The 15247-nt window shown below is 31.0% G+C and overlaps 1 protein-coding gene across 7 annotated transcripts in view; it reads left to right on the forward strand.

Annotated features, from left to right (window-relative positions):
- The window catches only part of LOC148608918 (uncharacterized), a 74951-nt gene that overhangs the window by 42701 nt on the left and 17003 nt on the right, over positions 1-15247 (forward strand). For 5 of the 7 annotated variants that reach the window (XM_088596466.1, XM_088596472.1, XM_088596470.1 and 2 more), the window contains 7 exons: positions 531-574; positions 966-1286; positions 3358-3444; positions 3656-3731; positions 4453-4566; positions 6541-6573; positions 11842-11935. In XM_088596466.1, the coding sequence (XP_088452592.1) occupies positions 531-574; positions 966-1286; positions 3358-3444; positions 3656-3731; positions 4453-4566; positions 6541-6573; positions 11842-11935 (769 nt within the window). The remainder of the gene's footprint in view (positions 1-530; positions 575-965; positions 1287-3357; positions 3445-3655; positions 3732-4452; positions 4567-6540; positions 6574-11841; positions 11936-15247) is intronic. The other 2 variants (XM_088596471.1, XM_088596467.1) reach the window with 2 other exon arrangements.

Here is a 15247-nt window from a genome sequence, read left to right on the forward strand (position 1 = left end):
ATTGAAGTCTTTTGTATCAATTTTAATTTATTTTAACCTGTGTAAACTGAACTCCTATCGAAACCGAACAACTTTAGTCCGAAAGGGATTTGGTTTAGACAGGTTTCATTGTAGTAAGATTTTTCAAGTGATGTTTTTTGTAACTTAACATGTAACTGCTTGTACAGCTGGATGTTTACTATTAAAAATGCTGTAAACTTGTATATTATTATACTGGCATTGACAGTTTTAACATCAGGGATTTTTTTGGTTATCCATATATGGAAATATAACCAACTGTTTTCAATGTTAGGATATGCAACCTTGCTGTCATCCTGGTTACTTTTTTTTTTTGGGGGGGGGGGGGGAGGCATTCTTAATACAATGTTAAAAGACGCTACTGTTTGCTAATGGATGATCGGTTGACCTCATGATATTGCTTACCATAACCAATGGTGAAAAGGCCAAGAACAAGTGGAATCATGTCATTCAATCGTGGTGTTTCTATGGGTCAATAAAAACTAATAATTTTAATGTTATTTTACTTGTAGGTATCCAGAGAAACAAGACAGTTGCCAAATCCAAGAGAAACAAGGCAAGTTTTTTTGTTTTTTTATAGTCGAAATTTAATTTTAAAATCACTGCAATAGGTTGTCTTTAAAAGCAAATATTTGTACTTAATAAAGTAACTTATTCAAATGTGTCCAAATGTTGCAGGAATTCCTGAGTTTGATGTAGTTCGCTTCCAACAGTCATATAGCTTGTATGCAAATGCTAGTTTTTTTTCTGGATCTTCTACATTGTAATTTGCCTTTTATAAGTTGCAGTTAATGTGAGAGGCTTTCTAGATTCATTCATGCAATCTATGTGCAAATGTGAAATAAATTATTGTATACATGTATTGTAAATTCCATATAGGTACCTATCTGTTTAAAGTTGTACAATTCCTATAGTACAGGGAATTATATGTATGTTGTGTGTTACAGTAGGGAAAATGGTTATAGAGACATAGGAAGGACACAAGACTATGGTAGAACACAGGACTATGGAAGAACACAGGATTATGGTAGAACAACACAAGACTATGGAAGAACACAACCAGAGGAATCCCCCTACAGCAGGAGTAGGAGAGAAGATACAAACATCTATAGTAGAAATATTGGCAGTTCATTCCGACCTGAAGAGGAAGAGCCTTACCGTCCAGAACCAATGTATGAAAGGAAGCGTCCGTCCACACCCCCTCCACCACCACCTCCTGTTACTAACCCAGATAGATACCAGGGCTATAGCGACAAGCATGTTGATAGGTGTGGTCTTACTAACTGTTATAGTATATTGTAAACATATTCATATTTGCAAATTCTATTTAGTCAACATCTTCACTCGTATCAATTTTCACGGTTTAAAAAAAATGTTATATAGTGTTAAAATCAATTATGAGGGTATTATTTTTTGTGGTTTTCTGTCCATCACAAAAACAGCAAAAATTAGTATGTTTACAATACAATATGGATGAACGTTTATTTTGGGATATCTGTTGTTTTCTTCAACTTTATTGATGGTTTTCTATCTTTTCACAAGTATTTCAATTCATGTTTAGTTTAAAGTAACCAAATGTTTAAATCTAAATATGCATTTTCGTTGGTTCTTATTTTTTGTGAATAATTACCAGTCATAAAATTTGTGAAATTATATAAGCCTTGCAAAATCAGTACAATTACATTTTTATATCAGTGTCAAGTTTTAGTAATGCAATTATATACTCATTGAGCTTTTAAATTTTCTGTTCATCTTCTTTTTTTATAAACTGATTAAAAGTGTGTTTAGTATTACCAGACTTTAATATTTTGAAAAATGTAAGGACCTCTAGTGATCAACTTTTACTGCTCATCTCACAGTATGGCAGGTATTCATAGAATAAAAATTCATCCACAACATTATATGTTTAGTAACTTTTTTGTGTGTTTGGAGTTACAGTAGACCAATAAGTAAAAGTACCATTTATCAATTGATATCACAGAGCAATTTGTCTGTCATTTTACATATTAAAAGAAGTAACTTATAACGACAAAATGAGGTCAAAAACCCAACAAAATATGACTGAAATAATTAGAAATATCACTTAGCAAGTATCTTGATACCTCAAAATTAGGTTGATATTAGAAAAAATGACATTTATTTAGATTTTTTCTTGTAAATTGTAAATGTCTCAATAACAGGTCATTTGATGACAGAGTGGTAATTAGCTATGTTTTTCATGGGTACATTTACAATTTTGATGCCCTATTTCAAGATTTATGCAGTATGATGATGAATGCATTTTCTATTTAGAATATTTGGCCATTTATTTCTATGGTAAAAAATTCTTCTTTAAACATTCTGAACTTGCATGTGACCAACTAAAGAAACTTTATAACCCAAACACTATGGTAGTAGTACATGTATGTTACTGTCTAAATGTATATACTCCATATAGAAAAAAATGATATGAAAATATGCAGTTTTCCATTAAAATTGTATGTGGACAATATTACATTCTTTGGTAAAGTTATTAAACAAAAAATTGCTTATTCAATAACTAGAAACACATATCTAAATGGAAAGCTGTTATTTTCTGCATGTTTTGTCTGTATAATTCTATAGTTTGGTTTGGTGTGTTATGTATTAATTGTACATGTAGCTGTTACTGGCATGTGTCACATGACTTGACTGGTTGATCACTAGGCACCAATCAAAATGCTTTACATTCAGAAATTATTACAATGTTTTTAATTATTGTGATGGACTTCAGTAATCGACATTATGGAATTTGTAACTTGATGAATGTTTGATTTTTCTAAAAATTGAAAAAAAATAAAATCACAGTTTTTTTATTTAAATGACTAATTTTCCATAATTATTGTGCACAATAATTTCTTAATGTACAGCAACATATTTCTAGTCATATTTAATAAGCACTGCCAGTTGAAGTTGTAGTTTATGACCTTACATAAAGCATGAGACAAAAATGGTAGTATAAGTTCTGAAGCATGTCAGAGATATATGAGGAAATATTGTTGTATATCATGAAGGGAGATAACTATATAAAAATCTACTAATCCTCCCAGTATTATCTTATCGTTATGAAACATTTGAACCTGAAAAGCACTTCATAAAAACTCTTTTTTAATTTTACAAAAATGTTAATATGTAGTATATTGTATAAAACAATTAAGGCAGTGTCTTTCTACGACAATGAAAATAGTTTTCTAATTTGCGTTTACAAATTTCATGTGTGTAAGTATGATAATGATTTGAAATATATTTTTAATTGTGTTAGAAATTGATAACCAAGAATGTGGTACTAAGATGTTCATCTTACCATGTTGTGAATTGTAGAAGCATGGAACCAAGTAGGTCTTACCAAAAATCTAGAGCACAAGAAAATGCAGAATACAAAGATGAATTAAGGAGGAAAAATGCTAAGTATGTAGTGATCCATTATTGAGATTGTTTTCAATAAAATCCTTAGTTTTTAGTACTTTTTTTTCAAGTTTTAAAATGAGATTTTACAAATGACAAACTATTCATAAGATAATGGAAATCGTGTTTAATATTTATGAATTTGTTAATTGTTTTTGATCATTATGATTAAAATTAACACATTTGCTTAACACACATGTCTTTATTATTACAGAATTTATGAAGCAGTCCATGAAAGGACTGGAAGAAACCAAAAAGAAATCACAGTAGAGAAGGGAGATATTTTAGAGGTAACACTTTATTAAGTCAGGAGCTGTTTGCTATTTTAGTGTTAAGTCTTCTGATTTTAGCCATTGAAATATGTTGTATGAAATGAAAGAAAATCTTACAAATTAGCGGGGAAAAAAAATCCGAATTTTTTTCATGATCATGGCTGTTTCCAGTTTTTAAACTAGTCAAATCCACTTCACTGTCTTTAGTGTGTTTGCCACTTGTGTATTTAACCTTATGGTTTTTGATCAAGCTCATGTAGCAGCTTTATATAATGAAAAAAAAAAGTCTTCTCCTCACAAAACATCTTCAGCAGACCTTAGCCTTACTATTTTTCCAGAATTTTAGGTTGGCATCTCTACTTATGTTTGAATTAAAACAAGTAAAAATTCTGGACTGCATAAAAAGGGTATCTGATAAGCCCTAAATTTTGTCCAAAATGACTTTAAATTTGTTAGGTCTGTGGCCGTATGAATAGCCCTGATACCCTGCACACACTACCACTCAATTCTTGGAGTAAACTTTTCGCCGAAGTTCTTAGTTTTGTTTTGCTATTCTGGATGATAGCCTAAAGACATTTGTCTCCAAAAACTTCAGAAATGTTGATGACAGCGATTAGTTTCTAACCAGACGTTATGGTGGAAAAGTGAAATGACTATAAATTTTAAGAATCATTGGAACACTGCCTTTAATAGCATTAAAATGTCTTTTGCTTTTATCAACAATATAATTGGCTTTAAGGTGTTGGATGACAGCCGGAATTGGTGGAGATTGAGGAACTACAAAGGAGAATCAGGTTACGCACCGTATACAATATTACGGGAAGTCGGTGACGACAGGAATGACATGGATCGGGTAAGTTTTTTTATGTTTCCATTGAGACTATGTTGATATGCATTCATTTTTGTCATTTTATATCCTGGGTTTTTACATGAAACTTCCATTTTTCAAAGGGGATAATTTAACTCTTATATAAGAACACAGACAAAATGAAAATATCTTCATAGAGAATCTTCTTTTTAAGTGATATACATGACTATACAGCTTTATATGTCTAAAAGATTAAAAGCTGTTGATTTTTAGAAATTGAAATTAAGATTGATTAAAGAACCCAGGATTGGTCATTATTATTGCTATTTTGATGCACTGACCATTTATAATTAAAAAAAGGAAGTACCTTATATTTGTATACCACTGTTAATTATATTTTCAAAATAGCAATAACATTGGCATATTTTATGTCAAATAAAATTAAATTCTGCTATGACCTAGGTTGAAAACATGACAATTGGATTAAAAGAGAAAACTATAGCAGTTTGACATAAAGTCTGCCTTGTCACAAATAAATACAACCATTGCACATTGTTTGCTAAAATCATTCTGATAAATTAATGTAAGATATTAAATCCCACTTCTGTCTCTCCATTATGATAGCCTTTCCTCTTCTTTGTCATTTGTTAACAATTTAAAAAAGGAACTTCATCTAGATATAACTTCTAAAAGAGGCTTCTTCATCAAGTTTTTTTTCTTAATAGTGTGAAATGTAATTTCAATTACTCGAATTTAGGCAATTTTTTTAGGCAAAGCTTTTGCTTTAACATTGTGTAAAACCAAAGGCAACAAGGCAAGGAGAGATCTTATAATAAATATTTTTATGCAGCTTGGCTTATCAGCAAATCCATCAGATTTCTTTTTTTCATACATGTAGTTGTATAAATTAATTGTTGTGTTAATTCCTAACAGGGTTTGCGAGCCTCCCGACAACATTAGTGTTTGTAGCAGTTAGCTCCCTTTATTATTTGAAGAGTAAGGTTCAAAGTATCCGCAGGCCATGTTCGATTAATATTCACATAGCTATTTCTGCTTATCAACATAAATTGTATTATAGTATAGCTACTTTGTTTTAACTGCTCATCACCTGCTTCATAAATTTTTATTTGGAATGTTATCACCTTTTAGTATTTAAATTTTTATGATTTTCATGTGCTATTCAAATATTTTATAATCATTATAATAATTCAATTTTTATTAGTTCATGCTTTTTTTTTTTGGTTTTGGTATATAAGAATAGCAATGGCTTTATAAGGTCACATTAAGCTGTCAATCCAAATATTTAAAAGAAAATTGTTTCTTAATATAAATAAATTTAAGTAACATCGTTACTTTTCTATGGCAGATGCCCCCACATTATATACTTTCATTCAGTGTCTCTTTATTACAAGGGTTGAATTTTTTGCTAATTTTGTGATATCCTCGGTAAATCACGTCTTAGAATAATTATACTTATTGGGGAAGATTTCTGTGCACAAGAAAGATTCTGCTATAGATGGAACACCGTACTAAGCTTTTGTTCACCGTACAGAATGTAGTATAAATGTAGTTGCTGTTGAACTTGTTTGCTTGGGAGGTTATTCTTAATAGATTCAAAGGTTAAGTAAAAGTTTCAGAAAATTAACCTTATACAAAAAGTCTGGTTTATCATGAACATTATGATTTGTGACCTATGATTCACGTATCCACCAAATGTTCCCATCCTAAAATAGTTAAATAAGACACTACACGTAGACTAGTGTATTAATTCTACATTTACAATAATCATCCTGATCATAAGATGATATACGCTTTGTATAGTATGTTTAGCCAGTGTCTTTACAACATCAAACTTGGATCTTATCTTTATTTTGGTTCAATAAAATAGCTTCTTTATGCTTTTGAATCAGTATAGATGGTTTTTCTTCTGACACTTAAAGAAACTGTTAATGCAGACTTGTGTATCTGCTGTTTATAAAGTAGTTCATGTCCCATGGTAATGTTTTTGTGTTTATTTAGAATCTGAACGATACAATGGACACGATGTACTTGGTAAATAAAATGCTCAATTCTTTATTTGTCCGCCTGATTCTAATTAAAGACAAATCACACTAACTAGTTATGACGATTTTAATGGAATGGTCTCAAGTATAAAGGCATTGAAATAAGCTTCTAAAAAATATAGGTCACCGCGCTTTTAACAAAGATATAGCAGTTCAAAAATTCATAAAATCAGGAGTTTTTGTCATTTTCCGAAATTCAATTCAGACGTCACTGATCTTGCCAATATTTTTACGAATGACACATGCCATATACCAGTAGATTGGAAATAGTCTGTATTTCATGCATAAAACATTAGAAACAAAATACAGTGAGTTTTGTCCGCCTAAAAAGAACCTTTTATTGTTTCCCACCAAAAGAAAAACTAACTTTTGAACCATATTCACAGTAATCTGAAATACTTCTCAAGTGAAGATTTTTTTCAAACTTGCGGTATGATGCGGTAACATTAGCTGATGTTATAAACTCTTTAAAAAGTGGGGGTCACCGATCAAATAAGAAAGTTAATCACATTTGTGTACCATTTCTGCAGAATTTTGTTGGGTTATTTGACGTTTTCTACTCCAAGTGTTATGTTGGATGAAGTTACGTCATAGTCAGCGACGGAACGTCTTTAGAAGAAATAGAATATTGAAATGGCAATACAAAACTTTACTGTGAAGAAATAAGCGCAAGACAAAAAGAATTACGACTGGAGAGAACAGAAAATTTGGCAAAAGGCAATATATACATAAAACTATTTTGGTTGCATGACCGTGTCTCTTTGCGTGAACATGTAATAATTTGTATTCATACATCCTGCTTGTAAGGCTACATTATTTTTCCAGTGTTCCTACTCTGATACTACATAGATTTGTTTTGCAATTGGACGACAATCAATCATGATTTCATACAAAAAAATATCCTCAAATTTCAAGGGAGGAGCATTCACTGGATCTGCCCCTCTGAATCCGCATCTGGATTAGATACTCGGAATGAAACTTTTTCTACATTTTTACCTAAGTAAATGTACTAGCAAATTATGTTTTATTTGCAATAATATGGGACTATCTTTAATATTCCTCATTTAAACATCTTGTCGGAATTGGGAAAACTAGCTCACATTCTCCAAGAAAAGTATATTGTTCCATATCTCCCATCTGATCCTCACTAAAATGTGTGATAATCAAATTGGCATAACTCTCTCTCTAAAGCTATCGGACAATGCTGATTATCATTTTTTTCAGAGTCTAAATATTAGTAACATTTGGTATAAGTTTCCTCAGAATCCGTTGTGAAATTCTAGTTGTGAGTTTTTGTAGGACAGACGGACATACGGATGATTTTTCAAAGCGGCCCTTGAATCTCTGTCATATTGCTTCTACGGTCAAAGGGTGATAAATCTTTAATTTCGTGCAAAAAGCGACGTCACAAATTGACGATGATATAATAGTTTGCACCATACAATGCGCATAAACAATAGTGTGATTTGTCTTTAAACAGGATTTTGGAAGTTTAGCAAAAATGTTTAATCCAAACTGTGGTGATTTTAATTCTAAGTTTTTGGTTGTCATGAAACAGTTCAAATCTATAATATTGTCTCAAAAAAAAAAACAGGAATATAAAAATGTGAAGAAAATACAAACATATAAATGATTAAATTGTTGTTTTCAATTTTTGTTGTGTATAAGACATTTTTACATTTCACTTCCAATTTCTTGTGATTTGTAGTAATAGGCTTTTTCTACTGTTTAGGAATAACGTCACAATTTTGACTTTGTGGAATAACATTTTTTTGTCACAAGTGTTAACAAGTCTATCTCTGTCCTGTATTATAACTACAGATCAAAACACTGTTGTAAATTAGAGCGTCTTTATATACTTTCAGTTTATTTTGCCTCGAACTCTTCAAATTGCACCTCGATGAGTCAGGTTGAGTTACTTCTTCCAACATGTACATGTATTTTTATGATAATCTGAATCTCTTGCATAGCTGTGGTACTTTGTTGAAGAGTCCCATCATTTAAAGTTTTTTTACTCTTGGTTTAAATAGATCACAAATAATGGTGCTTTATTTTAAGGATTAAAAAAATCTTTTCATTTTCCTGATTTTGTTTGAAAAGTTTTAATAGAAAAATTAATATTCACTTCCTATATTTAGTTCTGATGGGACTATGATTAAAGGCATGATATTTTCATATAGTTCAAGTATTTTCAAATTCTATCGGTGGATTTGCTTCTTTTGTCAGAGTAATCCATATTTCTAGTAACTATGGTGATAATGTCAGTAATACCCTGGTATGTACTGCTGTTGTGATACATTAAAAACTTGACCCCAAGGTACCAATACTTGACATTTAAGAAAATAATTGTCCTATTTTATGACACACTTTATTAATGCAGCTTCTCATTCTTTTTTTTAATTATTATCAGAAGGATTAGCTTTAGGTAGATTTTCTTAAAGCTGGGGGATCATTGTCAGATCATGGTAAGAAAAGATAACCAACATATGACATGTACAGGATTCTAATGCTAAACATATAGGTCATTCAAAAATGTTGTTACATCATTGTAAGTGTGCATAAACATTGGAAAATTATTTTTAGATCTCTGCTTGGGGGGGGGGTCAAACTTGGCACTAGTGGTCATTTAATCTTTTTGTAATTTTTACTTTAGATGTTTGGCAGCATAAAATAGTTTAAATTATGTAACAATAATCTTCTCAAGATCAGCATTTTAGGCCAGCAGTGAAATAATTTTTAATAATGGCCATGTAGTCAGCAAATATATTTTCTACAATCTGTTATGAAAGTCTTTATTTAGGTTTTTTTGTAACAAATATTGGTGCCGATATTGAATGTCTTATTTTTTATTTCCTGTGTTTTTCCTTTGTGATACAGTTTCTTTGAGGCTAACCAAGGTATTTTAATTGCTCTCATACTAATATTGAGTGGTTTTGGGTGTTTGATATTAGCATGTAAAATACACTGCACTTACTAAAATGATTACTAAATATATTGAGGGGGCACTTTTTGTTCTGGCTAATTTCTTTGAGTATTAAATAGTGTTTTTCATTTAATGAGAAATTAATGTTTTAACCTTCCTCTGAAATTTTTTAGACATAATCATATCATAGAAAATAGCCAGACTTGAAAAGTGCTTGTGGTATGTTATTAAATGCATGGCTTGAATGGCCATAGTTCTTATGGAGTATGTTATATCAGAATACCAGCCTATGTTGGAAGCTGGGTTATTAGTGTGTATCTATACATGGCTAGTCAACTTATTGGTCAACTCACTGTTTGTGTATGAAGAAAATGTTCAGGAAATATATAGACATAACAAGAATTCAAAAATCTTCTTAAGAATGATTAAATGAAGCGCATAGAAGATATGTTTGTGCCACACCCCAAAAGGAAGGTTGGCATTGGTTTGGAGGTTAGGAATCAGGTAACTTGCCTCTCTGGGCTGGTATCAAGCAAAGCATTTTGTTATCATTTATAAACATTTACTTGGTTAACATTATTTGTTCTTGCTACACCAGCTGTGTGAGTTAAAATCCACGATGAGAAAACATAGTGAACAATCGTAAATTTCTTATACTTAGAGTTTGTTATGACTTTAAAATTGATAATGAAAATAGACCCAGAAAGTTGGTTTTTTTTTTCCTTACAGAAATCTCTATGTTATGAAGCAGTTAATGTTTAGTGATAATTTTTTTTTGCTGTAGGCAATACATGATCCCTAGCACCTAAGCTACAACAGAAGCGATAACAATACATGGTCCCTAGTACCTAAGCTACTACAGAACCGATAACAATACATGGTCCCTAGTACCTAAGCTACAACAGAACCGATAACAATACACGATCCCTAGTACCTAAGCTACAACAGAACCGATAACAATACATGGTCCCTAGTACCTAAGCTACAACAGAACCGATAACAATACATGAGTCCCTAGTACCTAAGCTACAACAGAACCGATAACAATACATGGTCCCTAGTACCTAAGCTACAACAGAACCGATAACAATACATGAGTCCCTAGTACCTAAGCTACAACAGAACCGATAACAATACATGGTCCCTAGTACCTAAGCTACTACAGAACTGATAACAATACATGAGTCCCTAGTACCTAAGCTACAACAGAACCGATAACAATACACGAGTCCCTAGTACCTAAGCTACAACAGAATCGATAACAATACACGATCCCTAGTACCTAAGCTACAACAGAATCGATAACAATACACGAGTCCCTAGTACCTAAGCTACAACAGAATCGATAACAATACACGAGTCCCTAGTACCTAAGCTGCAACAGAACTGATAACAATACACGGTCCCTAGTACCTAAGCTACTACAGAACCGATAACAATACGTAGTCCTTAGTACTTAAGCTACAACAGAACCGATAACAGTGTGCGGTCCCTAGTACCTAAGTTACAACAGAACCGATAACAATGCACGGTCTTTAGTACCTAAGCTACAACAGAACCGATAGCAATACACAGTCCCTAGTACCTAAGCTGCATTAGAACCAATAACTTTATATCAGAAGCTTTATTAATAAATATCACAAAGGCAGTGTAATTATAGGATATAAGACAGGTGATGGCTTTTGGTTATAATTTGTATTGTAAAGTGAATAAAATGAAGAGTTAAGTACCATTCTGTATAAGAATCAGGCAATGAGTGGCATATCATTTTTCTCAATTTTTGTCTTTCTTGCTTCAGAATATTCAAATACATCTAGAAAACAACTGAAAAGCCATTTTTCTATAGTTTCTAAATTTGAACTATCAATATCTTCATAAGTCAAACTTTTGTTAACACTTTGACAATAATTTCTTGAGGTTAGGAGGTATAAATACTTGGATAATGCAATAAAGTATCTCTCTATTTTTTCTTCATATGCCACACCTTATACACATTTTGCCTGATTCTTAGACGACAAAGTACTTAATATGAATTAGACTTTGATTGTTTGATACTGTATGGTAATGTTATCTATCTTAATCATCACACAGGGGGCTAAGATCCTAAATAACCTTTCTGAAGACATGTTTACTTAAATTATGAGTAAATTATTCCTCAACACTGGAGTTTATTTGCCTGTTTTACTTTCAAATAGACCCATCATTCAGAAAAGAGAAAAAAACATGAATATTTCTGGTTCATAGATGGTTTATTCCTATTCTTTAGTAACCTTTTCCCTGAGTTCTGTACAAAACAACAATGATATATATATTGTATGATTTTTATAATTTCAGAATGGCCATCAGAGAGGAGGGTCATTTGGTGGATACAGTGGAAACATTAACCAATCAAATCATATACCTGCTGCTCCTCCACCGCCACGTAAAGGTGATTACTTTTGATCGAACATTCCTTGATTTTCTTGGCCATTATGCAATCTTGAGTTAATATGGATGTCATAAATCAGTCAATAGGTAGCTTCAGTTAGCCCTATCAGATTAAACCTAGACCCAGAAGTTACGAACAGGTCTAGTTCTAGTTAGATTATAACATTGATTTGATACTAATGAAACTTTAAGACTTAATATTATATTGACAAGATGTAGTACAAGGATTCTGATTCTTAAAGCTTATTTTGATAAATCTTTACATAATACAGATTATGGAGATCATTGTGTGAGACTTAATTTGATTTTTAAAAACTTACTGCACTGTAAGATTTAAATCCAATTAGATAAGCAAAGTTTTATATTACATCCATAATGTCAAAAATATCATCATTCCATACAATTCAATCTTTATTTCTGAGAAAGAAGGAATATGTTTTTTTAAGTTGGATTTTTGTTACTTTTTTATATACTGAATTTATGACTGTTTTTTATTGTTTGTTACATTTATATTTTGAATCAAAAGGCCGGTATAGTCCATACCTAAATAGATAGCTTTATTTCTCTTTTATACACAGCATAATACAGGTCAGAATCTAACCAGATGTAAACTGTACGCAACACTCATAATTATAATTTTAACATATCAGAAATTGTAATGATTTAATTGTATGCCCCAATACTTCTTTATAGTATGAGCACATCAATCAGAGAATATTTTTGTGTTAGCATTTAGTAAATATTGCCGTTTATCTAGAGTGTGTTCATTGTATATATTCTTTATGGTATGACCATTATTATAACTAATACAGTTGTAGATATAGCCTCTTTCAAAATATCTGTCAAATATTTTTGATAATGCGCTGAATTTAAAACATTCCATAAAAATATAAACTGTCAAAAGCTAAGAAATTTAATATTGAAGTTCCATAACTGCAAGACATCTCATTTATGTTTTTATAATGTACAAGTAAGAAATAACATTATAAGGGTAATTAATTCACAATGACACAAATATGTAAATAAGACGACTGGAGTTAGTTATTCCTTATTGATATTCACTATAAAGTTCCTTTTTTGTGTGCACTAAAGCATTGAGTATAGAGGGATTCTTGTTGAAGGCAAGATTTTATCTGCATTCACTGGGTACGGGAAACTTGCAAACTGTGATATTTTTTCTTTGTTAGTAGTTTCTTAATTAGATTTTTTTTATTATTAAAGAGTTAACTGTTATTCAGAAATCATATGTAAAATCATCATTTATTTGCCATTGGTCAACTATGCAACTTGTTAAGGAGCTGTTAATTGTTCTCTTACAATTTTAAGGGTCCCATTTGTAAATTTTTTTTTAAATAACTGCCTTTAAAATAAGGAATTTTCATCCTTAGCTGTTGCATTCATAAAAATTTTTAAAAATTATTTGAAATCTAAATGATATAAAGAGGCTATGTTATCATATATATAAATATATATTCGTGTCTCACAAGGATGAATTCCTATAGATATATTTAAAAAGGGTTATAATAGTGTATACACTACCTGAGTTATGGATGCAATGTAAAGGTTTGTGAAGAAGATTACTGCTGGGTTATGTCCTTTACATATTTTTGGGTCAGAAAATGATAGGTATTCTAGTGTTGAGAGCATGTGATAATTGTCTTAAGCATGTTAAATCTGAGGGTGCTGCTTATTTCTATATTACTCTTGAAATGCAGCAAATATGAATTATAACTCTCACATGAAGATAACTGTGTAAGATTGTCACATGACAGTCTTTTTTTCTGTACTGTTACTTAATAACTATTACAAGGACAGTTTTGATCCTGCACCCCTATTGTAGTGACTATTAACTGTATTGCACTGTGATTTAACCCTAAGGGGAGGTGTACTATTGTAGATTTCATGGTATTATGCTTTTGTATGCACATCTGAAGGTGGATTATCTTACTAACAAGAATAATAACCTTGCCCATACAGAATTCAACTGAAAATCATCAGTCTTAATCTATGAAAGTTCACAAGTCAGTTTAGATTCAACTTTCTTCTGTTTCTAATTTTAACATCAAGGAAACACACGTCTTGCAAATGATGAATATATGTGAAACTTTTTTTATTGTTTTAAAATAGAAAAAAATTGAATTTTAAAGAAAGAAGATTTATGCTGTCTATTTTTTGAATTGATCTTTCTCTATTTCAACACTACTAACTTCACATTAACAACCAATTACAGCAACTTGTTTACCTACATGTATATCAAACACTCTGATATGATTGTGACAGTCCAGAAAGAATGTATCTAAAAAAAGGGGGGATACAGTAAATACAATGAAAATATCAAATTTCAAGCAATGTATTTTACCTGAGGGATAATTTCTGACGGAATTATCTCTTTGGTGAACCCTCTTTGCACAGAATGTAATGTGAGATATTCTGTCATGTTTGTTTATAAGTTTATCCCAGCATGCTTTATACTGTCACAATTGTACCAGGAAACCTTGCATGCTATAGATTATTTAAACTACTTAGAAATCTAATCATAATTATTTTATGAAGGCATACAAATGTATATTACATAATAGCTTATAAGTAATCATCAAATTATTTGAATATTATGTTAGTAAATCATCTGGATAGTTGTAGGTAACAAATAGTACCAATGAACCATTCTACAAAAATCTATCCAAATGGTTTTTGACAAAGTAGCAGTACTAAGCTAGCATGTATTTTTTCAGGCTTGCTAATACAACTCTTACTTCATGTTGAAAAAGCCTTTAAATGCATTGAACAAATGTAAGGGTTCAAAATCTTATTGTCTTTTAAGTTGTCCTCATGTATTCTACTGATGTAACACCTAGTATCACACAGAATAATCACTTTAAGGAAAAAAATTATATCACATGTAGTTCTTTCTGTTGCTTTAGTTAACAATTTCAATTCACTAGCCTCAGGTGTGTTTTTCTTTGCACTTCTTATGAAATTGTGTTTTATTTTGAAATGGATTTGTTAGCATTACTTATTGAACATTATGTAATACAAAATGAATGCATAACCTACATTCCTTTTAAAAAATAAAGAGTTAGAATGCCAATTATCCAAAGAAGTAAATGCCAAGTGCCTATATTATTGCATGCTCTCTGCCATTTCTACATTCGCCATTTCCTGCCAGTACAATGAATTATGGGAAATATTACCCAGCATTCAATCCTCTTCACTTGCCTCAGTTAACTGCTGTAAATGGTTGTGACAATGTCAAAGTTACAAAATTTATTGTATATTTATTTCACACATATTCATATATTTGTAATACATTATT

The sequence above is a fragment of the Perna viridis genome, chromosome 8 (genome assembly GCF_037379345.1).
Source record: "Perna viridis isolate PV_CMFRI_1.1 ecotype Kerala chromosome 8, ASM3737934v1, whole genome shotgun sequence".
In the NCBI taxonomy this organism is placed as follows: Eukaryota; Metazoa; Mollusca; class Bivalvia; order Mytilida; family Mytilidae; genus Perna; species Perna viridis.